This window comes from Diplotaxodon limnothrissa, linkage group LG14 (genome assembly GCF_057381915.1).
Source record: "Diplotaxodon limnothrissa isolate DT_005_m linkage group LG14, D_limnothrissa_male_GT1.1, whole genome shotgun sequence".
Lineage (NCBI taxonomy): Eukaryota > Metazoa > Chordata > Actinopteri > Cichliformes > Cichlidae > Diplotaxodon > Diplotaxodon limnothrissa.
The window spans coordinates 30807942-30834904 of record NC_140609.1 but is presented as its reverse complement, the minus strand read 5'-3'; the positions used below and the strand labels follow the sequence as shown (position 1 = coordinate 30834904).

Below are 26963 nucleotides of genomic sequence, written 5' to 3'. Positions count from 1 at the left end.
TCCTCCAAACACGACGAGTTGAGTTTATACCAAAAAGTTCTACTTTGGTTTCATCTGACCACATGACATTCTCCCAATCCTCTGCCTTATCATCCATGTGCTCTCTGGCAAACTTCAGACGGGCCTGGACATGCACTGGCTTCAGCAGCGGAACACGTCTGGCACTGCGGGATTTGATTCCCTGCCGTTGTAGTGTGTTACTGATGGTGACCTTTGTTACTTTGGTCCCAGCTCTCTGCAGGTCATTCACCAGGTCCCCCCGTGTGGTTCTGGGATCTTTGCTCACCGTTCTCATGATCATTTTGACCCCACGGGATGAGATCTTGCGTGGAGCCCCAGATCGAGGGAGATTATCAGTGGTCTTGTATGTCTTCCATTTTCTGATGATTGCTCCCACAGTTGATTTTTTCACACCAAGCTGCTTGCCTATTGTAGATTCACTCTTCCCAGTCTGGTGCAGGTCTACAATACTTTTCCTGGTGTCCTTCGAAAGCTCTTTGGTCTTGGCCATGGCGGAGTTTGGAGTCTGACTGTTTGAGGCTGTGGACAGGTGTCTTTTATACAGATGATGAGTTCAAACAGGTGCCATTCATACAGGTAACGAGTGGGGGACAGAAAAGCTTCTTACAGAAGACGTTACAGGTCTGTGAGAGCCAGAGATTTTCCTTGTTTGAGGTGACCAAATACTTATTTTCCACCCTAATTTACGAATAAATTCTTTACAAATCCTACCATGTGAATTCATGGATTTTTTTTTCACATTCTGTCTCTCACAGTTGAAGTGTACCTCTGGTGCAAATTACTGACCTCTGTCATCATTTTAAGTGGGGAAACTTGCACAATCGGTGGCTGACTAAATACTTTTTTGCCCCACTGTATATCTATAGATGGATGGTTAACAGGCACAAGACAGTTGGCGCTCACTGTCACTGAGACTCCTCATCACTCTCTTCATACTTTTGGTGCTTTCGTCCGTGTAGCAGGTTACCGGTGTCTGTGATGGAGCGCTGGCGGGGCAGAGTAGCTCTGGTGACCGGAGCCTCAGTCGGGATCGGTGCGGCTGTAGCGGTAGAGCTGGTCCGGCTCGGCATGAAAGTGGTGGGCTGCGCCAGGGACGTCAGAAAACTCCAGGTTTGTTCTGAACTAACAAACTGGATTTCAACAAAGATTATTTAATGTAAAACTCTAATGAAAAGGAATTTTTAATATGAAGCTCTGTCAGGCAAACATCATATTGGGGCTGTCGAGCAGACAGACCCTTTGTTTTACTGTGAATAAATTATAAATACTTTAATTCTTAAAACAGGTGCATTAGTTTATGATAAAGACATTGGAGGGGAGTTATTATTTCCATCTATGCACCAAACCGATTTCAGCTGAAATGGATGGAGCAATAACAAATTGCATAAGGCAATCCTATTGATGTACGCTTCAAAGAAGAACAGTTGAGAGAAGCAAAAAATAAAGAAACAAATAAAGAAAAACATAGTTTATGCGGTATATATTGGTCTATATGCATGGGTTTCATCTTGATGAATGGAGCTGTCCAAATCCACAAAGAGCAGTAAACCTCAGGTCAACAGCCACAGCACAGGTCAGCTGATCACAACCTGTACACAAAGAAATCTGCTGGAGCTTATTATGATTAATTTACTCATGCTGCAATGATATATATAAAAAAAAAAAAAAAACACCCAGCACGCCCCTGTGGGCGGTTTATCCTTCAAGCTCGGGTCCTCTACCAGAGGCCTGGGAGCTTGAGGGTCCTGCGCAGTATCTTAGCTGTTCCCAGGACTGCGCTCTTCTGGACAGAGATCTCCGATGTTATTCCCGGGATCTGCTGGAGCCACTCGCCTAGCTTGGGAGTCACCGCACCTAGTGCTCCGATTACCACGGGGACCACCGTTACCTTCACCCTCCACATCCTCTCGAGCTCTTCTCTGAGCCCTTGGTATTTCTCCAGCTTCTCGTGTTCCTTCTTCCTGATATTGCTGTCATTCGGAACCGCTACATCGATCACTACGGCCGTCTTCTTCTGTTTGTCTACCACCACTATGTCCGGTTGGTTAGCCACCACCATTTTGTCCGTCTGTATCTGGAAGTCCCACAGGATCTTAGCTCGGTCATTCTCCACCACCCTTGGGGGCATCTCCCATTTTGACCTCGGGACTTCCAGGTTATACTCGGCACAGATGTTCCTGTACACTATGCCGGCCACTTGGTTATGGCGTTCCATGTATGCCTTGCCTGCTAGCATCTTGCACCCTGCTGTTATGTGCTGGATTGTCTCTGGGGCATCTTTACACAGCCTGCACCTGGGGTCTTGCCTGGTGTGATAGACCCCAGCCTCTATGGATCTTGTGCTCAGAGCTTGTTCTTGTGCTGCCATGATTAGTGCCTCTGTGCTGTCTTTCAGTCCAGCTTTGTCCAGCCACTGGTAGGATTTCTGGATATCAGCCACCTCCTCTATCTGCCGGTGGTACATACCGTGCAGGGGCCTGTCCTTCCATGATGGTTCCTCGTCTCCCTCCTCTTTCTTGGGTTTCTGCTGCCTGAGGTATTCACTGAGCACTCGGTCAGTTGGGGCCATCTTCCCAATGTATTCTTGGATGTTCCTTGTCTCATCCTGGACTGTGGTGCTGACACTCACCAGTCCCCGGCCCCCTTCCTTCCGCTTAGCATACAGCCTCAGGGTGCTGGATTTGGGGTGAAACCCTCCATGCATGGTAAGGAGCTTTCTTGTCTTTATGTCAGTGGCTTCTATCTCCTCCTTTGGCCAGCCTATTACCCCAGCAGGGTACCTGATCACGGGCAGGGCGTACGTGTTGATGGCCCGGATCTTGTTCTTACCATTCAGCTGACTCCTCAGGACTTGCCTGACCCTCTGCAGGTACTTGGTGGTTGCAGCTTTTCTAGCGGCCTCTTCATGGTTCCCATTCGCCTGTGGGATCCCCAAGTACTTGTAACTGTCCTCTATGTCTGCAATGTTGCCTTCTGGTAGTTCAATCCCCTCAGTTCTGACTACCTTCCCTCTCTTTGATACCATCCGACTACACTTCTCCAGTCCGAATGACATTCCAATGTCATTGCTGTATAGCCTGGTAGTGTGGATCAGTGAATCGATGTCTCGTTCACTCTTGGCATACAGCTTGATGTCATCCATGTACAGGAGGTGGCTGACAACTGCTCCGTTACGTAGTCGGTATCCGTAGCCAGTCTTGTTAATGATCTCACTGAGGGGGTTCAGGCCTATGCAGAACAGCAGTGGGGACAGAGCATCTCCTTGGTAGATCCCGCACTTGATGGTGACTTGTGCTATGGGCTTGGAGTTGGCCTCTAGTGTTGTACGCCACATCCCGATTGAGTTCCTGATGAAGGCTCTTAGGGTCCCATTGATCTTGTACAATTCTAGGCATTCCAGTATCCAGCTGTGGGGCATTGAGTCATAGGCCTTCTTGTAATCAATCCAGGCAGTGTACAGGTTGGTCAGTCTGGTCTTGCAGTCTCGGCTGATTGTTCTGTCTACCAGTAGCTGGTGTTTTGCGCCTCTGGTATTCTTGCCAATTCCTTTCTGTGTCCCGCTCATGTATTGACCCATGTGCCTGTTCATCTTAGCCGATATGATGCCTGACAGGAGCTTCCATGTAGTACTGAGGCAGGTTATTGGTCGGTAGTTGGAGGGGACCGGTTCCTTCTTGGGGTCCTTGGGGATCAGGACCGTCCGGCCTTCAGTTAGCCATTTCGGGTGTCTCTCGTTAACTAGCAGCTGGTTCATTTGTGCTGCCAGACGCTCGTGGAGTGCAGTCAGCTTCTTCAGCCAGTAGGCGTGAACCATGTCGGGCCCTGGTGCTGTCCAACTCTTCATACTGGAGACCCTTTCTTGGATATCTGCCACTGTGATGGTTACTGGACCCTGTTCAGGGAGGTCGCTGTGGTCAGCCCTCAGATCCTCTAGCCACTGAGCATTGCCGTTATATATATATATAGCAAATTATATAGCTGATTTAAGCAGGAGATGCGCATGGATATATATAGCAAGTTATATATATATATATATATATATATATATATATATATATATATATATATATATATATATATATAAGTGACGGAAGTGATGTTGTAGGTGACGTCAGACGCCGGAGATTTTGGCGGAGAAAAAGCAAATGGTAGCATAGAGTTTAACAAAGGTTTTCCAAGCTTCAGTATTACCAAATATACTAATCAATTGTCATATAACTAACAACATCTGTTTTATCATCTCTAACACCCTGGAGGACAACGGGGAGAGTTTAGACGCTCTCCAAGATTACATCGACCGCTGTTTTCAAGATTTAGTAATGCATAAGGCCCAGAGTGCATCTTCCCCGGCCAAAATCGAGACGCCGTCATCGAAGAGAAGTCGCCAGGCAGACTCCCCCGGTACAACATCGCCTGCCGGCAAAGACATCGCAGAAATCCTGGAGTCAATCGACAAGCGATTGTCCAGTTTCGATGCGAGGCTGTCCCTGGTGGAGATTTTACACCGGGAATTTAAATCTCTGAGTGTCTTGATTTTAATTGGATCTAAAAGGGTTGGATCTCCACATCGTTGGTGGGAGAAGATTATCATGATGGCTTCAAAATTTGCGACCACAAAAGGTTTCCCTGAACAGAAACCCCATAATTCACGGGTTGTTTTATCATTGCCGCTCTAGTGCACCTGTTGTTAATTAACACCAAATGAGATTAACTTACCAGATCTTATCACAGAGCGGTGTAGTTACAAACTCAGCTGCAGGGAGCAATACCAGATGAAATGACTAACACGCCTATTGTTTATTAGTTATTAACCTTTCCCCCTTTATGTACTAGGTGAAGGGGCAGTTATGCTGACACAAACAGACCAAAGATGAAGAGCTGTTGTCAGCCTGTGAAGTTTTCAGGGACTAGCATTTGAGTTATTGTGGAAAATTTACCTACTAGGCAGTCTTTATGGAGAACACAGTATCAAGTTTATGTAGTGTGCATAGCAAATTCTGTTGGTGGGCTGTTTTGTATAATGAGATGAACCCACAGGTAGAGCAAATAACTGCTACAGTTATGTATGACGCCAAAGGTCATGAAGAAGTTACTCTCACAACTTGGCATCCATCCTTGCAACACTTCTGGTTACTTATTTGGGCAATTATTTTGAAGCAGTATCTAAATTAAAGTTAATTGTACTGGTCATAGGAGCTGCATGTATAGAATCACCAGTGAAATCTGATTGAAGAGGAAACAATGGTTGACTATGCTCCAAAATAAAAGATAAACTTCTACCACCATCTTTGCTGTTGAATAGATATCAATTCAGAGTTCCTTCAGTGCCTCATCTCTCTCTCATTCTGTGCTGATTTAAGCAGGAGATGCGCATGGATGACCAAATTAAACAGAGACTGATTTGCCATAAACATATTAAAAAGTAAAGTGAAGTTTTTCTGAATTTAAGAGCATATATAATGTGTGTTTGAATAATGTGTGTCTGTTTATCAGTCTACTCTTAAACTGTACATGTCTTTGTGTATTCAAAAAGAGATCTCGTTCTCAAAGACAATATATTTAAATGTCGGATTAAATACTGCTACTACTTCTACTACTGCTAATGCTATCATGATGATGGAGTTTTTTTCTGCTGTGTCATGCTAACATGAGAGAGAGACTGGGTGGGCAATTAGTTTGTCTTGCTGCAAAGAAATGAATAAACCAATTATTTACAATTTATCATCCATTTTTGTAAATATGACTCTGTGAAAAAGTTCACTGTTCACAACTGGTTTATAAATGACCAGGTTTATTCCAGTTTAAAACTACGGTGTTATGTTAAAACAGCATTTATGTGTTCAACTTTACAATGCAAGTCTTGTTGGATGTAGTTATTTATTTTTTGTTTACATAAAAACAAAACAAACCTTAGAAACTTGAATAAAGTTCATGCTCACAGGTGTACACACGGGTGATCACACCCACAAACTACACCCTTTTTGGCTCCTACCTCAAAGCACACTGTGTTCTGTTGATCTTATGTGCTGCACAATAATGTTTAATATTTAGTATTTACTGTCATATTCCCATATATCATTGTGATGTTGTTTATTCTATTACTCTTGTTCTCTTCTGCTTGTTTTCTTTTTTCTTTCTCAACAGGTGATCCAGGTGATTGATATATGCATTTTTTTTCTGCCCATTCTGTTGGTTTTTGTTTTTTGCCCTTCTCCCCCGTCCCTCTTCTCAGCTGTTTTTCTTTCCCTCTTTCTTTCTCCCCTTCTTTCCTCCAGTCAAGTCTGTCCCGTATTCAGCAAGTGAAAATAAAATAAACAATAAAATGTGAATCAAATGGACCATTATGGCAAGGCTGGGATGGTCAATTTGGTAAAGTAAATCCGTTGGGCATCTTTCTTTGCCTTTAGACAATAATTCTGATGGCAAAAGAGCCAAACGGGACAGGCAAAAAAAGAAAAAAAAAGAAAAGAAACTTGAATAAAAAACTAAACAATATTCAAAGCTCTTGTCACAGGCTGGGTCTCCGACCCAGCACTCTGAGTTTTCTTTGTATTTTTTGATATGTTATTAGTTTGTGTTATTTCCTATTTGCCTTTAGTTTAGGCAGTTATTGTTCCTGGGTTTTCTATGTTTTGGGGTTTTCTATTTATTTCATCACGTATTAGGTCTGTTAAGTTGTGTTGTCATTTCCTGTTTTATTCTGACAATGTCATGTGTTCTTTGTTCATTGTATTTAGCTTTCCTCTCCTGGTCCTGTCATTAGGTTTATGTCTGTCAGCTGTTTTCCCCCATGTGTCGCCACTTCCCCTGATCACCTCATATCTGTATTTAAGCCTTTTGTTTTCTTCATGCCATTGTCAGTTCGTCTGTTTATTCTCACCAGAGTCATAGTCATAGCCTGTTTATTTTTCCACCTCGGTCATAGTTATAGTTTTTGGTCTTAGTACCTTTAGTGTTTTGTTTCTTAGTGTTTTGTCAGTTCAGTGTTTTGTTTCTTAGTGTTTTGCCTGTTTGCTTTGGTCTCTTGGTTCATTTCCTGCCGTCATCGCAATAAAGGTTCACTTTTCTGTTAATCATTACTATTCCTCGTCATCATCTGCTTTTGGGTCCTGTTTCCGCACACATCGGCGCACCCCGCCGTGACAGCTCTTTCCCCTTAAATTTAAACTTCTACCACATTCTTTGTTGCAGCATAGATTTTGATTCAGGATTCTTTTAGTGACACTTTCTCAGTCTATGGTGTTAGAGAGGAAACACCGATGATGGTCACAAACACATTATTATCCATTTATTGGACATTAAAGTGAAGCAACAGGTATAACTTACTCTGTAGACGTTATTGTGGCAGTGCAAGGTACAAAGAACTGTGCAGGGAGTACTAAAACAAGTATGATATGCAAGCTTGAGATAAGAGATTTTGTTTGATTTAGCTTGGCAGTGTAACGAATAACAAGTGTTTAATCAATCACTGCTTTCCATTCATTGGCGTGAAGGCTGCACCAAGACTTGCAACATCTTTCTGTAATATATATATATAGAGAGAGAGATAGCTCACTTTAAAGGACAGTTTGAGCTCAAGGGTGACTATCCTGGAGACCCAGCGTCCCTCTCTTCATACTTGTTTTTCTTTCTTGCGTGTAGCAGGAATCCAAGCTGTGATGGAGCGCTGGCGGGGCAGAGTGGCTCTGGTGACCGGAGCCTCGGTCGGCATTGGGGCGGCTATAGCCGTAGAGCTGGTCCGACTCGGTATGAAAGTGATGGGCTGCGCCAGAGATGTTGGAAAAATACAGGTTTGTTCTGAAGTGAAAGACTCATATAATTTTTGATATGCAAATCATTTTTAATTGTGTCAGGCTGGAATGAAAACTCAGACTTTCTGCGAGAGTGCAAAGTATATTTTACACAAGATCTTCCAGCTGTGTCAGGCTTACATAAGTCGTTTTATTTAACTGTAATTAAACCTGTTTTACAACAGGTCAGTCATTGTCGCACGACAATACAGACTGTGTGTAAAACTTGATTATTGATAGATGATCAATAGATTCATTGATAGATGTGGCACAACACTTTCAATTTCAATTTACTCCATTGCAGAAAAAGAAGGCTGGACACAACTGAACTGATGACAAACATCTGAATTTCAGTTTTATTTTTTTTTCTCGTCTCTACAGTTTTCACTAGAAAATAAGAAATTAATAAAAACGCTGATTTTAATCTTAATTCTTACCTTTCTAATCTTAAAGCTTATCATCTGCCATTTCCTTTTGGTTTCAGACACTGGCAGCAGAGTGTAAGAGCGCCAGCCATCCTGGTGTTTTGGTTCCTTTCAAGTGTGACTTGACCAAAGAGGAGGAGATTCTGTCCATGTTTGCAGCGATCAAAAATCAGCACAAAGGCGTGGACGTGTGCATCAACAATGCTGGTCTGGCACAGCCAGAGCCGTTGATAAATGGCAAAAGCAGTGGATGGAAGAACATGATGGACGTAAGAGCTCAGATATTTTAGAAAACAATTATCTTGACTTAGACTTCAATAATATTTTGTGTGCGGTATGTGGAAATACATTCACTGGAATGTTTTCTTTGCAGAATATTGAATGAAATAAAATTATCACTTTTATGTAGCTCTAAAAGTTGGGGAATTATTCTGTTACAGCAGCAAAATACCAAAAACAATTTAGCACATTAAAATAATAATAATAATTATAATAATTTTTACTTTTTATTTTTCTGCATGGTTTCTTGCAGGTAAACGTTCTTGCACTGAGCATGTGTGCACGTGAAGCTTATCAGTCAATGAAAGAGAGAAATGTGGATGATGGGCACATCATAAACATAAACAGGTGCAGTTTTATTTACTGATGATCAACGACGGCCATGCCTGTGAAGTCTGATGATTTAAACATCTTTCAAATATCTTTGAATATAATCATGCTCAGATTCAGATTGAGATTATGAGCTTCTGTTGGTAACACTAATGGCAAACAAAGAACAATCAAAAGAACAAGATAAAATATACAAACAATAAGTTCACAGCGAACATGCAGACTTGAACAGAGAGGTTTTAAGTTGAGATTTCAACTGGGGGAGAGAACCAATGTTTCTTATATCTGGAGGTAGAAAGTTCCACAGGCTGGGAGCAGAGCAGCTAAAAGCTCTGCTTCCCATGGTGCTGAGGGGGAAAGAAGGCAAGCTGGATAGAAGAAGAAGATCGAAGTGAGCGGGCAGAAGAGGTAGTGCTTGACAGGTCAGAAAGGTAAGGAGGAACAAGGTTATGAAGGGTCTTGAAGGTAATCAGATGAAACTTGTATGCCATTCAGAATTTCATAGGGAGCCAGTGACATTCCTGAAGGATATGGATGATGTGCTGGTATGCGGGCAGCGCAGTTTTGAACCAGTTGAAGCTTATGGAGGGATTTTTGGGGGAAACCATGCAAGAGAGAATTACAATAGACAGTGTGGGATGTAACTATACTATGATCAAGAAAGGATACAGACTGGGTGGAAAGAGAAGGATACAATCGGTCCGTGTTGCGTAGATGGAAATAGGCAGAACAAGTGAGATCATTAATGTGAGATTTATAGGATAGTGAGCTGTCTAGGATGATGCCAAGACTCTTAACCTAAAGTGAATGGAAACTGTGGAGATTTCAATAGTGAGAATGAAAAGATTTGCCTTTATTCCCAATATTGGGAATAAATAGGCATATTTGTGCACATTTTTGTATATTCAATCCTGGAATTCAGTTCAGTAGATGAGTTTGAGATGAGGAGGAAGAGGGTGACATTTTATTAAGATGCCAGTGGCGCTCACTCGTTTCATTTCTTTGGTAAAGAGGACTCCTCCTCCAAGGATAAAACACAGATGTGATCCTGAAATCAGATAAAAAATATGTTGGTAAATGCTGACCTAGTGAAATGTTCTTCTGTTGTAGTGTGGGTGGACATCATGTCTATCCCGTTCCCGATTTACATTTCTACATGGCGACCAAGTTCGCTGTAACCGCGCTGACTGAGGGCCTGAGGCAGGAGCTGCGTGCAGAAAAAACTCATATCAGAGCCACGGTAAGGTTTTAAAGAACACTGATAAACCCAAAAAGTGCCCTTAAAACCAATTTCAGCTGCTATGAGACACATTTACAATACTTTCCGAAGTCGACACACAATCACACTTCTTTTACCTTTGTTTTTCTTTTGTTTTTTACAGAGCCTCTCTCCTGGTTTAGTGGACACAGAATTTGTATCACGGCTCCACAGCAATGAACCTGAAAAAGTAGCTGCTATGTACAGTGAATTTAAGGTATAATTATTAATCTCACAGTTTATAGATTGTTAATATGATTACTCTGATAAAAGTTATTAAGCATTTTTCACTTCTCTGACAGCCTTTGGAACCAAAAGACATTGCCAGTGCTGTCACATACGTGCTCAGCGCCCCGCCTCATGTTCAGGTTTGTAGGTTTTCTCTTATTTTCAACTTTTTAAATGTTCACTTATTGAATTTAGCTCATTAATATTGTAAATATCACCAGATTACTCAAAATAAGATAATATTTCTATAACTTTCCTTTCAGGTTGGCGACATTAACTTTGAAGCTGTGTAGCTGGTAACACAGTGCAGGCACACAATCCAGCCTCCACAACAAAGTGGTGTGAAACTCCTGACTGCTCAACACTGCTCTCCATTTATCCTCTGCTAAGAAAAAATAAATAAAAACCACCAACCATTACTGAGCACACTCCTACGTGATCCTAAAATGATAAAAAGCCAAGTCAAAGTTGAATTTTTCATCAAACAGAACTGTCAAAATGACTGTGAGAAAATTACCAAAATAAATTTTTCTAATGCGAATGAAGAAAGACTTGAGAATGTTTTTGTTCAATTCAGATGCACACTGACCTAAACTGAAATTGAACTCAACAGAATTAACAATAAACTGTTCTTATTAACTATGCCCTAGAGACTGGTAAGTGGCCTTTGTTCATTAATCTATGTTCTCCAACCAGTTGGTGAATGGTTGCTGGAAGTTTTTGGCAGTCACTAGGTAAAATTCGGGGCAAGGAGGTATATGGTGCTGTACTAAAAACTCTGTTGTGGTTCCTTTGTACGGTAGCAGATTTCTGCACTCTCCAACAGTTTGTGTGGATGATGCAAATATTTCTGAAAACACTCACCAAATCGCTGAGTGTCTTGACAATTTGACACTGCTCAGCAAGCACAATGCTCCATTGTCAAGGATGCAATAGAGAACTGTTTGCTAGTGTTAATTGTGGTTGTAATAAATAATACATTTGTTGTAAATAATTAAATGCAGGTATCTGAGAGAGTACACTTTTAAAGGAGTTGTCAATACAAAACTTAGCCTACCAAGAAATCATATAAGTTTGGTTTCAAAAACTGGCAGCAGAGTGTCAAAGTGCTGGCCACCCTGGTGTTTTGGTCCCTTTCAAGTGTGACTTGACCAAAGAGCAGTAGATTCTGGCCACGACTGTACTATGACCTGTAGTGGCTAATATTGTAATGGAAGTAAAAGCAGAGCTTTGAAATGCAAAATAGTGATGATCTTCAGAGGTATGTTTTCTTGGGACATTTTGTGCTCTTCACGAAGAACCAGCCATGGTTTAAATTCCATACATCAGTATTGCCATGTTTATATCAGTGTTATCTTAATATGAGTAAAGTGTTTGTGTTTAAAATGCAATTAAAAGGAAAGTTCAATGAGTCACAGTAAAAAGCATGAAATAAGAGAAAATCACGACTCTGAAAATGCAGAGAGGCGCTGAGCACATATTATGATGGCACTGGCAACATCTGTTTTTTCTAGAAGCTATCAGAGAAGAGAAAGCATGTCTGTCATTTCTCCACAACTGTTCCTAAAAGAGAAATCCAATTTAAAATACTCCAACTGCTGCAACTAATACTACTGCCACAAATAATAATAAATAAAGTTAATGATAATGAGGTTTTTTCTGCTGTGTCATGCTGAGATGACACCAAGAAACTAGGCGAGCAGCCAGTTTATGTTACTCTATAACCGAATTGCAATTCATCATCCATTATAACTCTGTACACATGACTCTGTGTCAAAGTTCATTTTTATCAGTATAATAATGTAACAATGCTTAGTGTAGTTTTATTTTATTTTATATGGATCGTTTATGGAAATTTGTTTCTACCCTAACCTAATTCTAATTACTTTTAAAAATAAGTAATCAGTAATTAGTAACTACTTACTATTTTCAAGTAACTTGACCAACACTGCTGATAACACATGAGAACAATAAACGTATCATTTTCAGTTGTAACCCACAAACTGAACGGTAATGTACACTCGTCTTTAGGTTTTTGATAGTTCGTCACTGTTTCTACGTCTAGTTGGTTGGAATGGAGGCAAAGTCAACGGGATCCGTTCTCCCTACCTAGTGCGCGCTCCCGACGCAGAGGAAACTAATTCTGTCGGGGATATCTATCTTGGCACGTCCCTCTCTTCAAACTTTTGGTGCGTGAGCTGGTTAGGGCTGTCTTTGATGGAGCGCTGGCGGGGCAGAGTGGCTCTGGTGACCGGTGTTCCAGATCAACTGGCGTTTAGATCAACTGGCGTTGGTCGAACAGATGTGTGGCAGTCTTGCGTTTCAGTAGCTCCTACCGACAAACCAGCAAAAAAAACGGCAAATGTGTCACATGTGACACTTGTGAGGTTATCTCAAACACACTCCGTCAGTCTTGATGCTGTTGAACAACAAAATGTTTAAAATGTGGCGAGTTTACCTGGTGATATCCTCGTGCGCGACGCGATCGCGAAAACAGCAAACAATTAACACCACGCCGATGTTGTTCACAGGACAGCAAGAGTAAACGATCGGGAGACTCTTGTCGTCGTTATCGTTCCCCTCGCACGGTTTATTTCTCCGGTTTCAGCGTTTTTGCTTCACAACTAAAGCGAGCAGTTTACTTTGTGCACTAACATGGAGTCGAGTCAACCAGCGCCACCTCTGGCCAAGTGCCACAGCCTACAGCCAGATCAACCTGTGACACACATCTGCACCACGTTTGATTTCGTTTCTTGCACAACACATTTGTACCTTTCAGTTGTGTCTGTTTGTGCGTCGTGCAAATGAACCTTTGAAAAGAATGAAATGACACCAATATTTCACTAGTGTTGTAACATCACATGTCGTTAGCGTAGTCTGTCTGTGTCTTTTCTCTGAGAAAAAACATTTTAGAGTTGGTTGTTATATACAGTCTGTATAAGTGTGGTTAATCTAATAAACATTTATAAGGAGATGGCAGTTACTGTGAATGTACCGCAGGTGAATAGTAATAAACAGTCAGACAATGACTCTGACAATCTCATTCAATCTTGCAGACTGAATGCACCTTCTGTGGAAAGTGGTACCACACAGTGTGTGTGGACTTTCCCTGTGCAGAAGGCGACTACAAATGTTGTGGGTGCTAAATAAACAGTAAAAAGTGATCCCTGTTGTCTTTGCTTACTGATTGTTTTTAGTGTTGACAATCCACATTGCTGCCATTGCATCTTTCAACATGTTTGTGGGTAGATTTGAATGTACCAGGGGTAAGTGCAGCCACTCAGCCTCTACTCAATGTGATCATAGCAGCAGGTGAAGATGTGTCACAAGTTAATCTAGTAGTGGGCTATGGTATTTGGCCACAGATGGCAGCAGTGGACTGACCTCCATTTGAAACTGCTCTAGCTGCTGTGTGATAGTGGATCTGCTACAAATTGAAGATCATAGGCAAGTTTTGGAAATGAACCCTTGTATTATGTTGAAGAACAAAAAAATGACATTGATTTTGTTGCGGGTCATTTAGATCCGTACTGTGTAAATCCACTCAGAATTGTTCAAAAACTGCAATGAAACAATAGCAACTTTATTTCCCATCAGATAAACATGTAGAACACAGACATACAACAGTTAGACTTTCCATAACTATTGTAGGAACAATTTGGTTTTTCGTTCTTACAAACACATTTCTTTTGAACTTGCCCAACGTTCTCAGTTTTTCAATGCTCAACATTTTCAATTTTGTCCACATGATGGACAGAATGTAACGGTGTGCTTTCTGCAGATGTACTTCTTGCATTTCTCACAATACGTGCTTGTTTTAAAACAGGAATCTTCCTAACTAAGATTTAAAACAAAAGATTGCGTCTCCTCCAGTCTCACAAACAGATGACAAACCAAGCGACACACCTGAGTCACTGACTTTATATATAACTACCAACTCTCCAGCCATGTTGATGGATTGCCTATATTGGCTGGAAATATTAATTTCCAGGGAAAGGACACAGGCAGATGATGCTTACAGGATGTGATGTGACGACACTAATGAAATATCGATGTGTCATATTTGTCCAAGGTGTATTTCATTGTTATGGGAAAAGAGAATATCAAAATCATGATGACCAATTGGAGTGGTGATTTCTATGACTTTGTGTATATAATTTGGAATTTTGTACAAATGTAGGCCAATAAGGAATATATGATATCATTTCATTCATTTCAAAGGTTTATTTGCATGATTCACAGACAGACACAATTGAAAGGTACAAATGTGTTGTGCAAGAAACGAAATCAAACGTGGTGCAGATGTGTGTCACAGGTTGATCTGGCTGTAGGCTGTGGCACTTGGCCAGAGGTGGCGCTGGTTGACTCGACTCCATGTTAGTGCACAAAGTAAACAGCACGCTGTAGTTGTGAAGCAAAAACGCTGAATTCGGAGAAATAAACCGTGCGAGGGGAACGATGACGACGACAAGAGTCTCCCGATCGTTTACTCTTTGTGTCCTGTGAACAACAACGGCGTGGTGTTACTTGTTTGCTGTTTTCGCGATCGCGTCGCGCATGAGGATTTCACCAGGTAAACTCGCCACATTTTTAAGCATTTTGTTGTTCAACAGCATCAAGACTGACGGAGTGTGTTTGAGACAACCTCACAAATGTCACAGATGACACATTTGGCGTTTTTTTGCTGGTTTGTCGGTAGCAGCTCCTGAAACGCAAGACTGACACACATCTGTTCGACCAACGCCAGTTGATCTAAACGCCAGTAGATCTGGAACACCGGGAACGAGCTCACAAAGAGCACGCGCATTTTTTGCAGTCCGGAGCTGTAGGAGAAACACAAGTTAACTCAGAGATACAGAGTGATGCGACAAAACCAGTAAGTAGGTGTACAGCGTACACTGTAGTGTGTAGCACCCAGGAGTATTGGCTTATTACGTACACGTTGGTAAGTTGTCTTGTCGCAATTTGACGAACTGAAACAAATGAGCGTGCTTTGTTTGCAACAGCGCGACGAACACACCTGTCCTTTTATTAACTGCACAAGTAGTGCTGGTCATAGCTGCTAGCTCACTGTGTAAGGCTGTCATGGGTCTGTAGCTCTGTCACCGTTTTAGTGAACATATTTAGTTTTAAAGTAAGTTACAGAGCTTTTCCTGCCTTTCTGGGGGGGATTATTTTTTGCTAAAAAACGGTCTAATATGCATGTCCACATAATTATGCATTATTATAATATTTTAAAAAACACACGCTGTATTTTAAAAAACATACATTAAGAAGCAGATTATATTAGATTTATATTTTAAATAAGACAAAATTTGGATTTTACAGCAGTAAAATGATTGTATCTCTACAGTTTAAAAATGTAATTAACTTTGCCCCTGCACAGAGTGGATAGTGAAACAAATGGAATCATCATAATGACATTTTTTCATATTTATTACTTCCCCCTCCTCATTGCTTTATTATTGTAGCTCTAGTAACAAATAATAATGTAAGGATTCTGGATCAGCACCGTGATGCCCATAGTATATACAGTATTCTGAAGAAGGTCTAAAATGTCACTGTGTGTGCTTGCATGTGTTTGTTTTATGTATATGGATTTTTTTAAAATTATTACTCATGATATAACATTGTCCAGACATGCCTGGTAAAGACATGAGGAGGAAACAGTAGGAGCTGTGTGAGGCTACTAAAGGCAGTGCTATAACATTTTTCTGTCATCATTTTATTATAGATTAAGTGCAAGAGTTGTTAGGTGTGGATGATTAGATTATAGTTTATTGCAATAGCAAGTTGTGCCTTGTTCTCAGATAGACAGCAAGTGGAGAGTGATATATGAGATGATGGGATGGAAGAAAGAAGAGAAGCAAAGAGTGATTCACAGGCAGAGCCTACATTATTTCTCACAGTTTTTTGCTGCCTTATGGTTCCAAGCGCTGTCACCAATCTTTGCATTTTTTTATTATCTCATGACACTTGTTTAATCATCTCTGCTATGGACTTTTTAATGTCTACAGTCTCAGATCAACACAGCCCTGCCCTCAAGCACTATCAGCAGCAACCCCTCAACAGCAACATTGTACCCATCAGGTAAAACATAGGCTACGTTTGCTTTGCCTTGTCGCCACCTCACAACAGTGATATAGTATGATGCGATGCCATATTAGATTCTTGATGAATGTGTGTTGTTGTTATTCAGCCTGGTTCAATGTGCACCTTTTTAACTTTGAGCACCCGCCCCTTTAAACGTCTCTGCACGGCCCTGCTTTTTAGCGCCTCTTACTGGCAGATGAGGTGACCTGGTGGAGCAGTGGCGAGACAGTTATTATTGTGAAGAAGTTATCCAAATAAACTGTAATGCTCGTGGTCACAGAGACTTAAAACTATATGAATACATTCCCTCTTAAGCCATGCTCTTTCTTTGCCGTTGCACAGATTTTGAGTCACGGCTTCTACGTCGTATCTTTGATTTTACGGAGCAAATACGCAGTGGGAGTTACATTTGTGACAGGTCTGTCTGTTCTATTAATGGTTGATATGTTTTAACTTCAGTAAAGTGAAAGATATGCGTTACTGTCAATTAAATGTGAGTAAGGCTATGATCGGTTGAAGTACGGTATGTAATCGCAGTGACAGAACTGATGCTACTGCTTTCTACGGTTTGCAACTGATTTACGTGAACGCCGCATACGCCGAGACGTATGACGTACTGAGTGTGCGACGTTTGCGGTTCGCATGTGCTTGACATTTCCAGGGCTCACTGTGCTGCAGGCTCAACGTCCCTTTCTTCATACTTGTGGTGTTTTCGTGTGTGTTGCAGTTACCGGGCTGTCATGGAGCGCTGGCGGGGCAGAGTGGCTCTGGTGTCCGGAGCCTCGGTCGGGATTGGGGCGGCTATAGCCGTAGAGTTAGTCCGGCTCGGCATGAAAGTGGTGGGCTGTGCCAGGGACGTCGGAAAGATTCAGGTTTGCTCTGATATAGAAACTCAAACTTTCTGCAAAGAGTAATTTAATGTAAATCGCACAGTAAATGTTGCTGTTTATTGTTGGCTTTATGCAGAAAATTTGCAGCCGTGTCACTTATTTGGTAAACGCTAATTGTGCTCGTTCTTGTATAGCGCTTTTCTGCTTTACACTTTAGTCGTCGGTTAAACAGCTTGCGCACAAAATGTTAATTCCAACTAACTGTCACTCATGCTACTTTCAACAGAAAGTGATATTATATGAGAAAGACAGAATATGACGACGGTTTTATGTTAAAACGGCATTTGCGCAGATTTCTTTACCTTAAGACTTTGGCCAGTGATTATTCAGATGGCAGAGATTCGAGTTGGTATAACATCTGAACACAGATCCGTAAGCTGACTGTTTATAGATGGTATGCACTGCTCTTTGTGGTGATATGCAGTGGCGGTCCTAGCCTGTTTGGCGCCCTGGGCGAACACTCCCTCTGCCACCCCCCACCCCCCCACACTCACACACACACACACACACACACACACACACACACACACACACACACATTAAGAGAGAGAGAGAGAGATAGAACTTTATTAATCCCTCGGGTGGGTTCCTCTGGGAAATTCGACTTCCAAAAAGCACAGCAACGACCGAAGTTACAGTTACAGAATTGTTATATATATATATATATATATATATATATATATATATATATATATATACGCACACACACACACACATATATAAATACAGAGACAAATATAAATAAAATATACAAAGGGGATAAATAGAATAAATAGGAATAAAAAATAAAAATACAAGTGAATTGCACATTTCAAGTATTGAGTCTATTGCACTGTTGACTATTTACAAAAAGTATTGCACAAGGTATTGCACAGTGAGGTGAAGAGGCACTACAGCTTAGTTGTTCCCCCCTCCTTTGTCCTCCTGTTTCCCCTCCCTCTCCCCTCCAGAGAGGAGTTAAACAGTTTGATGGCGTGTGGGACAAAGGAGTTTTTAAGTCTGTTAGTTCTTGTCTTGAGAGAGTATGCATAGTATGCAAACGGCTACCAAACAGCTATCATAATTCATCATACAATGAGAACAGGACAAATCAACAATTGACAATGACTAATTAATATTTAAATCTGTAACATAATGTATTGTTTGGAGTTTGGAGTAGTCTGTTACTGTTACTATTTTTACCAATTCTTCTTGGAGCAACTGTAACCCACATAATTTCCTTAGGGATTAATAAAGTATTCTGATTCTGATTGTTTCAGGATACATAACCCGCCATTATCCAATGACACATCTGCTTACCTGTATCCTTCGTTTCTCCTCCTCTTCTTTTCTTTTCTTTTTTTCTAAACTGAGCACCTGATAGCTTTGAACTGTTCTTGTCCATCTTGGTTTTAATTTTGCACTCCAGTATGAACACCCATCCCCCAACTCGAGGATCACCACAACATAACTTAATAAACCTACACCTTAGTTCACAGATTCACTTTGTCTAGGGTTTATTTCTGGGATTTCACACAACCCAGTATTCAAATCAAGAATACATAATGGGCTTGGATTTACAGCATTATGAATGAAATGTGCTCTATTTGGAAGCAGCAGGGCTCTCCTCCCCTTTCGATGTGTTGTGTGTGAGACTTTAAATCATCAAACTGTAAATTATAAATTTTAAATTGTTATTTATCCCTTTACCCCGAGTCTTAAGTGTATATTTATTTTCTTACTCTTCTTATATTTATTGTTTGTTTACTTGCACTTTTGTAACTGGAACCTCGCCGTCTTGTCTCTCTATATACTGGACTGTATGTAGCGGAGATGACAATAAAGTTTACTTTGACTTCAGCAGCAAGCAGGCGCACCGAGGGCTCTCGCGCTCACTTTGAACGTATAGAATTTCGCAAAATCATCGGTGCAAATTATAAGTCTGTATCATAATGTCAGGCGTTTTCGTGTTTGTTGGTTTGTTTTTATTTTGGGGGTGGGTTATTAGACGCTGCTCTAGCCAGCCAGTGAATCCCCCGCTGCCCCGCCCTCTCCTTCCTTTGCCGCAAGCAGCAGGCGCAAACGGAGGGCGCCCTTACTCCCAGCAAATGGGCGATAGAAAACCGATCGGTGCCTATGCCATTCCCAATATGCGCTGGCATGATGTCGGGGCAGCATGAGCACGAGCAATTTTCTTTTTAATTTTTTGTTTGCCGATGCCCGTGATGCCGCCCCCCCACCACGATGCCGCCCCAGGTAACCGCCCGTGTTGCCCGTATCAAAAACCGCTACTGGTGATATGCAAAGTGAAACCAAAATCTATTTATTTGGACTAACTTTATATAGATCTAACATTTGAACGATTTTTGCATACATTAAACACAGATGGGATTCTGAAGTGTGTTATTGTTTCCTGTTTGGTTTCAGAAACTGGCAGCAGAGTGTCAGAGCGCCGGTCACCCTGGCGTTTTGGTGCCTTTCAAGTGTGACTTGAGCAAAGAGGAGGAGATTCTGTCCATGTTTGCAGCGATCAAAGAGCAGCACAAAGGTGTGGACGTGTGCATCAACAACGCTGGCTTGGCTCATCCAGAGCCGCTGCTAAGTGGCAAAACCAGCGGCTGGAAGAACATGATGGATGTAAGAGCTCAGATCCTGGTTTACATTGATGTGACATTCACTAGTGGTTTTCAAGTAAAACATTGAACTGAAATAACAAATGTGACAAAGGTCACCCATCAGTGATTTTACTGCTGTGGTATTGTTTAAACATTAACACTTTCAAACAGTTTTAAACAGAATTCAAAGTTGCTTAAAAACCTTTGTTGTGCAAGATTTCTCTGTTTGTTTTCTTGCAGGTGAACATCCTTGGGTTGAGTATTTGCACGCGTGAGGCGTATCAGTCAATGAAAGAGAGAAACGTGGATGATGGGCACATCATAAACATAAACAGGTGCAGTTTTATTTGCTTGTGCAAGCTTGTGAAGTGAAAAACTGTTGAATTAATAAGAACACACATATGTTTTCATGTTGGCATGTTCTCTATTCAGATTGTGAATATGATATTAATTTTGCAACTCTGCACAATTTTTTATTTTTAAATGGCCGACATTTTCTAACTTTGAAAGAAAGCTACAAGTGAAATGAGGGCAGGACTTTTACATTTTAATGAACTTCGTCACATTCAAGCAGGTAAGTTTACACAATGCTGCCTGTCGGTGCAGTTGTGCTGAGGGGTGTATTACGGATGAAGTTCAACACAGCCAGGCTTTCTTTAGGTTAGCTGGCTCAGCAAAACCTAAAGCCCCATTATGGTAGTAACGGTTGTCACAATGGTGGTTGTCAACTTTCTCTGTTGAGTGGGACTTTGTTTCATGCGCTGAGCACACTAAAAACAGGCGTTTTGTTGACAATAATGTTAAAATACGGATTAAAAATCGCTAAAGAAAAAATATAAAACCTATAGCAGCGAAATTCAACAATTGCAAATAAGACAAAAGGTTAATGCTGCAAATCTTGGGATTTTGCTCAAAGAGCGGTAAAATAAACAAATTTAAGTTTAATTAAATTATTTTATCATTGAGTTCCCTCTTGGTGCGGCCTATTGTCCCACAGGTTAACACAGGAGACATGGAAATTTCTTTATGTTGTCAATATATCAAAGGGAAACTAACTTGATTGCTTGAACAAAGACTCTTGGTGTGTGTTCTGCTGCACTTCCAGCAGAATCAAAGTTAAAAACAAATCACCAAACTAATACATGTACATTCCCACGACAATGCAATGCTTTCTTCAGTGGTTTTCATAAAGTTCAGCTTAAAAACTTGGACATATAAAACATTTTCCCCCAGCAGAGAATCTGTATTTCACTTAAAACATGCTATGAATTAAAAAAAAAGAAAAGAAAAGAACGAAATCAGCTAAAGCATGGCGCTACCAGTCAATTTTAGATGAAAACTCAGAACACAACCTGCTCTTACTGTGCTTATTTGGCCAAGTTAGAGAGAAAATTGTGCCTTTATGCTCAAGCCTCAGTTTGCTAAGCCATTAATCTGGCACCCTTTTCAATGAGGAATATTCTCCAGTTATCCAGAAACCTTGACTCGGATGAATTTATTACATGGCGTGTTGCTTGGAAAAGCCTGTTTTTTAACGTTTGAGTCTAAGGTTTATTTTAAGCACCTGACTGCTCTTTTTTTGCTTCTCATCCATAAACTCTCTCCATAATCTTTTGCGTGACTCTTGTGTTGGTGGTTAAAGAGGTTTGCCGTGTTAGAGTCTGAGGTGGAGATCGGTTTCCTGCATAATTTGCAGAGCACAGTTTTCTGGTCCATGTCAGACTTTTCATAACCAAACCATATCCATGCTACAGAGCTAGCCCCTCGTTTAGAAATAAGGTCCTCAATTTGTTTTGAGTGGTCTTTCTGTTTGTCATCATTTCAGTTTATTTTGAAACATCTCAACAGGATCTTGAGCTTTATTGTAAAAGGTTTATGTGGAAAATAAACAAGCGGATGACGGAGCCACACACTGGGTTTACCGTCGTAGCTGCTAATGACAACATGTAAAAACAGTCACTTGTCCGTCCGTAGTGTGGTTATTTTAAATATAAGAGAAAGAGAGATTTTTAAGAAATTAATATAGCCACTACAGTGACCATCAAAACGATGAAAAAATATGGTCGTAAACAGTTTATTTTGTGACACCATGAAACAAATGATAGCGTAATATGAAAAGATAGACTTTTTCATATCGTCTTCCGATATATATCGTTATATCGGACAGCCCTAACACCGAAGTGATTTCTGTTTTCTGTAGGGATCGGACCTTTTTTGCACTGAAACAGCCATCACTTTGCTTTGACAAAATGCCTGTTATTACAACATTTAGAAATTTGCAAAATAACTGAGTCCAGATTTTAAAGACCTCATTGAGGTCAGTGTTTATTCATCTGCAGGATAAACCATCAAAAAAAATGTCAGACAGTATTTAAAATGTTCATAAAACTGTCCTAAATAAAGTGACATCTCCAGTTATTTTGGCCAACCAGAACCCAAACTAATATGAAAGCTGAAGGAAAATCCAGACTGGAGATCAGTATCAAACTATCAAATCCAGATTTTGGACTTAAGCAATTTTTGTGAGTATAAACCAGTTTTTGCAGCTCTGGACCTCAGCTTCTGTGTGCCACAGAAGTTCTTGCATCATTCAGTCAGACTTGCCTTTTAAAAGAAGAACTTTTAATGTTATTTCTGCTTACCTGCTCAGGTTTGTAATCTGTTTGATGTTGCAGTATGTCCGGTCATCGTGTACTTCCCAATGCAACTACACATTTCTACACCGCCACCAAGTTTGCTGTAACCGCTCTGACTGAGGGCCTGAGGCAAGAACTGCGTGCAGAAAAAACTCATATCCGAGCCACGGTAAGGCTTTAAAATATACCATAACCAGCTCATAAAGTGCTAGTATAATTCATAATGCTAGTAACAGTTGCTATGAGACGCATACACAGTACGTACAGGAGTTCCCTCATGATTTTTTTTTTTTTTCTTGCAGAGCATTTCTCCTGGTTTAGTGGAGACTGAATTTGGTCCACGGCTCTTCAAAGACGATCCTGATAAGGCTGCTGGTCTATACTCAGAATATAAGGTAAAGGGATCATTCCTATAATTAAAGTATCGTTGATATGATTACTCAAGTAAAGAGTATTCAGTCACTTTTCACTTCTCTCACAGCCTCTGGAAGCAAAAGATGTTGCCAGTTCTGTTGTATATGTGCTCAGTGCCCCTCCTCATGTTCAGGTTTGTGCTTTGCTCTTGTTTTTATGCTTTTTATTGTGTCTTATTAAGACTTTCCTGTTTAACTTTGACTCATAATAAGACAACGTTCACGTAACTTTTGTTTCAGATTGGAGACATTCAGATGCGAGGGACAGAGCAGGTGTCTTAGAGCTGCACCACAAGACCCTCTCAAATTATACAATGACAGATTTCACTTCTTTACAACATTTTAAAAGATAATGACTTGATACGATCATGAAACAATTTTATGGTGTTGTTTTTTTTTCACAAATGTATAAAATAAAAAACAATCTTCAGGGGAAATTTGTTGCATTTCTTTTTTCTTTCTTTTTTTTCTTTCTTTTTTTAAATTGCATTAAGGGAAGTCTGATTTTTAATAAAATCTTTATCGTTTAAAAACCATGTCTGAACCTTAAGTATAAATGTACTTGAGAAATTAAGCATTAGTAGTATTAATGAAGTATAGCAAGATATGTAAGATAATTGTAAAAATTTTAGAAAAAGAAAATGCAAAAATAAATAGAAAATATATTTATGTAATATCAATAAGTGACACATCACAAATACATGTAAATAATTAAATAAAATGGTGAACCTACTGACTCGTTGTTATTCTTAAGCTGTGGTTTTGATTACTAATTGACTGAGTTTCTTTTATTTTTTTGTGTCTCTGTCAGTATTCCAGCATCGTACATTCTGTTTTATACTTAAAATGATAAGTAGTCTTAGAGGTGGATTCTTTGTGTTTTAGTTGACTGTAGCCTCCCACATGTTTCTCTATGCTGTGTGTTTTTCTCACAGTGCTGTGTCTAGTTGGTTACTTTCGGCTTTACTTTGTGAGTTGTCTTTTCTGCTTTCCTTCGGTTTTGTTTTTCCATGTCCTGTGTTTTTAAAGTCTCGGTTTGCTTGTGTGCTCTGTTGTGTCACACTGTGTTCCAGCTCGCTTTGCTCCTAATGTGCTTCCTGCTGGCTTCTTGTGTGTTTAGTTAATGTGTAGTAATGGCATAAACAAATGCCATGTGTTTTGAAACTCTGTAACTAGACTTCATTGTTTTTTTTAATCCCCTCTCTCTCCTGCGGGTAGTTTATCCTTAAAGCTCGGGTCCTCTACCAGACCCTGGGAGTATGAAGGTGCGCTCTTCTAGGACTGTGTTCTTCTGAACAGAGGTCTGATATTGTTCCTGGGATCTGCTGGAGTTTCCCACTCTCACATACATTAATCACATAATTTCAGTTTCTGTGAGACACCTGCACAACTCTTCTGAGTTTCCTCAGTATCCACTCTTTTTTGCAGTGCATTTTCTCTGGTTTATTGGAGACTGAATTTGCTCCATGACTCTACAAGGACACTCCCGATAAAGCAGGTGCAAGCGACAGAGCAGCCCTTATAGAACTACACCATGTGACCTTGTCAAATAATGGAGTGAATTTTTTTTTTATACTTCTTTGCTACATTTATGAAGATGATTTTAACTTGTCATTAAACAGTTTTATGAAGTTGTTATAGACATTATATACTAAGGTATGAAATAATCAAGTAATTATTTTGGGGGGAACTTTGTTGTACTTCCCTATCTAATTGCACTTCACGGATATTTGTTAGAAAAACTTTATGGTGTAAAACATTAAACCTTAAGTATGAAAATATCTCAAATTATATATTTCAGTATTCAAAAAGAATTGCTTAACATAGTAATATATTTAAGATAAAAAATACATAAATCAGTGGTAAAATAGCTCATATATATTTCTATAATGTCCATTCCACATTACTAATACCTGCAAATAAGTGAACAAACCAATCCTAAAAATATTTGCATAAATCTATCCATGTATTTATCGTTATATAAACTCAACATTTCCTGTGTCCGTTTAGAAGCACATTAGATGGTGCAAAGGAATGTATAGCCAGTACTGAAATAAATACTAATACTAGATGTGACTCTTAAATTTAAGTCGGAGTTTTACTTGCTTTTGATCAGTTTGTGCAATCTGAACAGAGGTGGGACCAAGTCATTGTTTTGCAAGTCTCAAGTAAGTCTCAAGTCTTTATCCTCAAGTCTCAAGTCAAGTCTCAAGTAATGTCAGGCAAGTCAGAGTCGAGTCTCAAGTCACTGGTGTAAAAGTCCGAGTCAAGTCACAAGTCTGAAACTTTGAATTTCAAGTCCTTTCGAGTCTTTAAAAAAAACAAACGAAAAAATAATGTTGCAGTTATGCTAAATGTAAATATTAGACCATGTAATTTTAAAATCTGTGTTTTTCTCAACACATACAAAATAGTGAACTTAGAAAATATACACAAATTGTGAAATTGCACCTCTTTAAAATGCAGCTCAATTAAACCTAGCTCCAAGAATAATTTTCACCGACAGTTCTGAGATAAGCTGCATATTATTCTTGGATGCGGTTGTAGGACCAGCTTTAAAATCGCATGACAAAAATATCATACACATTAAAAAAAACTGCATCACCAACGTAGCCTGGAAAACATTTGCTAGTTAGATGAAGTCAGCTATCTCATCTTAGCATATTTATATGCATATTTATAATTATACGGTTCTTGGAGTGAGTGCATACACTCATGAAGTTTAGTAACTTCCGGTCACTGCAACAAGCCCAGGTACAGTTTACCGACGGATGGGTGCAGGACCTTGAAATGCACCGTGTAGAACGAAAGACCATCGTATGTATCATAAGTTTACCAGTCTCACAAATCGTCTTCATAAATACACATTCCTTAACAGTTTATTAATAGGACCTTTGAGCTCAACGGTAATTAATTAGTAGTGGAAATAATTTCTGGTACCCATCACAGAAATGTAGCAGTGACAATAATACTGTATGCTGTAATCGTACTGGGCAATTAGTGATACAAAAAACCTGTTTTAGCCTGTGAATAAAAGTATGTGTTTTTGTCAGTGTACCATAATAACAGAAGCGAAACGCAATATTGTGTCAGGATAATTTACTATTTATGCACAATAAATAAAGGAGCATAGCGCGACAATTTCTGTTCAGCGCCAGACTTACTTGTAACCTATATCACCAATTATGTTATGAAAATGACGCATTAACTACAACAGCAGACTGACCTTTGTGTAAATGCTTGGAGCAGACTAACCTGTGAGCTGGAGTGTTCTGGGACGTTATATTTGATCTTTGAATGGCTGCAATCCAGTCGCTTCTTTGTTACTTCGGAAACATGGTTTGAACAATTTCTCTTCAACTACGTAATCCGATAACAACCGATCTCTTTACCCGTCGGCTTCCCGTGGCTGTCATGCGACCGGCTATTGCAGTTAATAATACAACAGCTTCTTGACATTTTTGTGTTTCTTTTTATCGCTGTGTGACTGATTTTAATTGAAAGCCTGCGTGTGCTAGTACCGCTTGCCACGAGTTCCCAGAATCCTTTGCGATTCTACCCGTGAATGACGTCACATTTTCAATCTCTATATAATATGCATGTTAAATTTTATATTTGGGGTGAAATATCAAGTCTTTTCAAGTAAACCGGTTCAAGTCCAATTCAAGTCCCAAGTCATTGGTGTAAAAGTCCAAGTCAAGTCACAAGTCTTAGAACATTTTTTCAAGTCAAGTCTAAAGTCATAAAATTAATGACTCGAGTCTGACTCGAGTCCAAGTCATGTGACTCGAGTCCACACCTCTGAATCTGAATTCCCTTGAAGTATTTAATTACAACAACAGAGCTGATTGATCTGTTTTCCTATGTTTGCACCTGATTTTAATGCAGCACACAAACCTGTTTTAGAGCGTGGGGCGTAGCGTGGCACCAGGGTACACTCAGGAGGAGGAGGAATTCTGCTGTGCCAATGTGCTGCAGCCTCGGTGTCAGTTATGTTTGAGATGTT

General features: G+C 40.1%; 2 protein-coding genes and 1 long non-coding RNA gene across 6 annotated transcripts; 2 read left to right on the top strand and 1 right to left on the bottom strand.

The window, feature by feature from the left end:
- The first annotated feature begins 984 nt into the window (after positions 1-984).
- Positions 985-10895, top strand: LOC146619143 (dehydrogenase/reductase SDR family member 11-like). Of its 2 annotated transcripts, none has more exons than XM_085370391.1 (7): positions 985-1131; positions 8296-8505; positions 8769-8863; positions 9956-10085; positions 10228-10320; positions 10406-10471; positions 10595-10895. In XM_085370391.1, exons 1-7 carry the CDS (start codon positions 1000-1002, stop codon positions 10622-10624), a joined length of 756 nt encoding a protein of 251 aa, XP_085226517.1. In that variant the 5' UTR covers positions 985-999; the 3' UTR covers positions 10625-10895. The 2 variants fall into 2 exon arrangements, with proteins under 2 accessions (XP_085226517.1, XP_085226518.1); XM_085370392.1 differs by lacking the exon at positions 985-1131 and adding an exon at positions 7589-7811 and having other exon boundaries at positions 10595-10894.
- Positions 1528-13054, bottom strand: LOC146619142 (uncharacterized). The gene is made up of 3 exons (XR_014906778.1): positions 12790-13054; positions 9931-12663; positions 1528-1610 (listed from the first exon to the last, which is right to left on the bottom strand). It is a non-coding gene; the product is annotated as an uncharacterized LOC146619142 (long non-coding RNA).
- Positions 13055-14771: 1717 nt separating this feature from the next.
- On the top strand, positions 14772-23684 carry LOC146619141 (dehydrogenase/reductase SDR family member 11-like). Of its 3 annotated transcripts, none has more exons than XM_085370390.1 (8): positions 14772-14904; positions 16349-16421; positions 19721-19930; positions 20149-20243; positions 22584-22713; positions 22847-22939; positions 23026-23091; positions 23198-23547. In XM_085370390.1, the coding sequence occupies exons 3-8, from the start codon at positions 19811-19813 to the stop codon at positions 23237-23239; spliced, it is 546 nt and encodes a 181-aa protein (XP_085226516.1). In that variant the 5' UTR covers positions 14772-14904; positions 16349-16421; positions 19721-19810; the 3' UTR covers positions 23240-23547. The 3 variants fall into 3 exon arrangements, with proteins under 3 accessions (XP_085226516.1, XP_085226514.1, XP_085226513.1); XM_085370388.1 differs by lacking the exon at positions 14772-14904 and adding an exon at positions 14911-15207; XM_085370387.1 differs by lacking the exons at positions 14772-14904; positions 16349-16421 and adding exons at positions 16449-16842; positions 17152-17296 and having other exon boundaries at positions 23198-23684.
- Positions 23685-26963: the final 3279 nt, after the last annotated feature.

Excerpts from the sequence above, each read along its gene's own strand:
- LOC146619143 (XM_085370391.1), top strand. The coding sequence starts at position 1,000 with ATGGAGCGCTGGCGGGGCAGAGTAGCTCTGGTGACCGGAGCCTCAGTC. Across the intron at positions 8,506-8,768 it reads GATGGAAGAACATGATGGAC|GTAAACGTTCTTGCACTGAG; the intron begins GTAAGAGCTCAG and ends GGTTTCTTGCAG. Across the intron at positions 10,321-10,405 it reads CTATGTACAGTGAATTTAAG|CCTTTGGAACCAAAAGACAT; the intron begins GTATAATTATTA and ends CTTCTCTGACAG.
- LOC146619141 (XM_085370387.1), top strand. The coding sequence starts at position 16,742 with ATGCTCTTTCTTTGCCGTTGCACAGATTTTGAGTCACGGCTTCTACGT. Across the intron at positions 16,843-17,151 it reads GGGAGTTACATTTGTGACAG|TTACCGGGCTGTCATGGAGC; the intron begins GTCTGTCTGTTC and ends TGTGTGTTGCAG. Across the intron at positions 20,244-22,583 it reads CACATCATAAACATAAACAG|TATGTCCGGTCATCGTGTAC; the intron begins GTGCAGTTTTAT and ends TTGATGTTGCAG.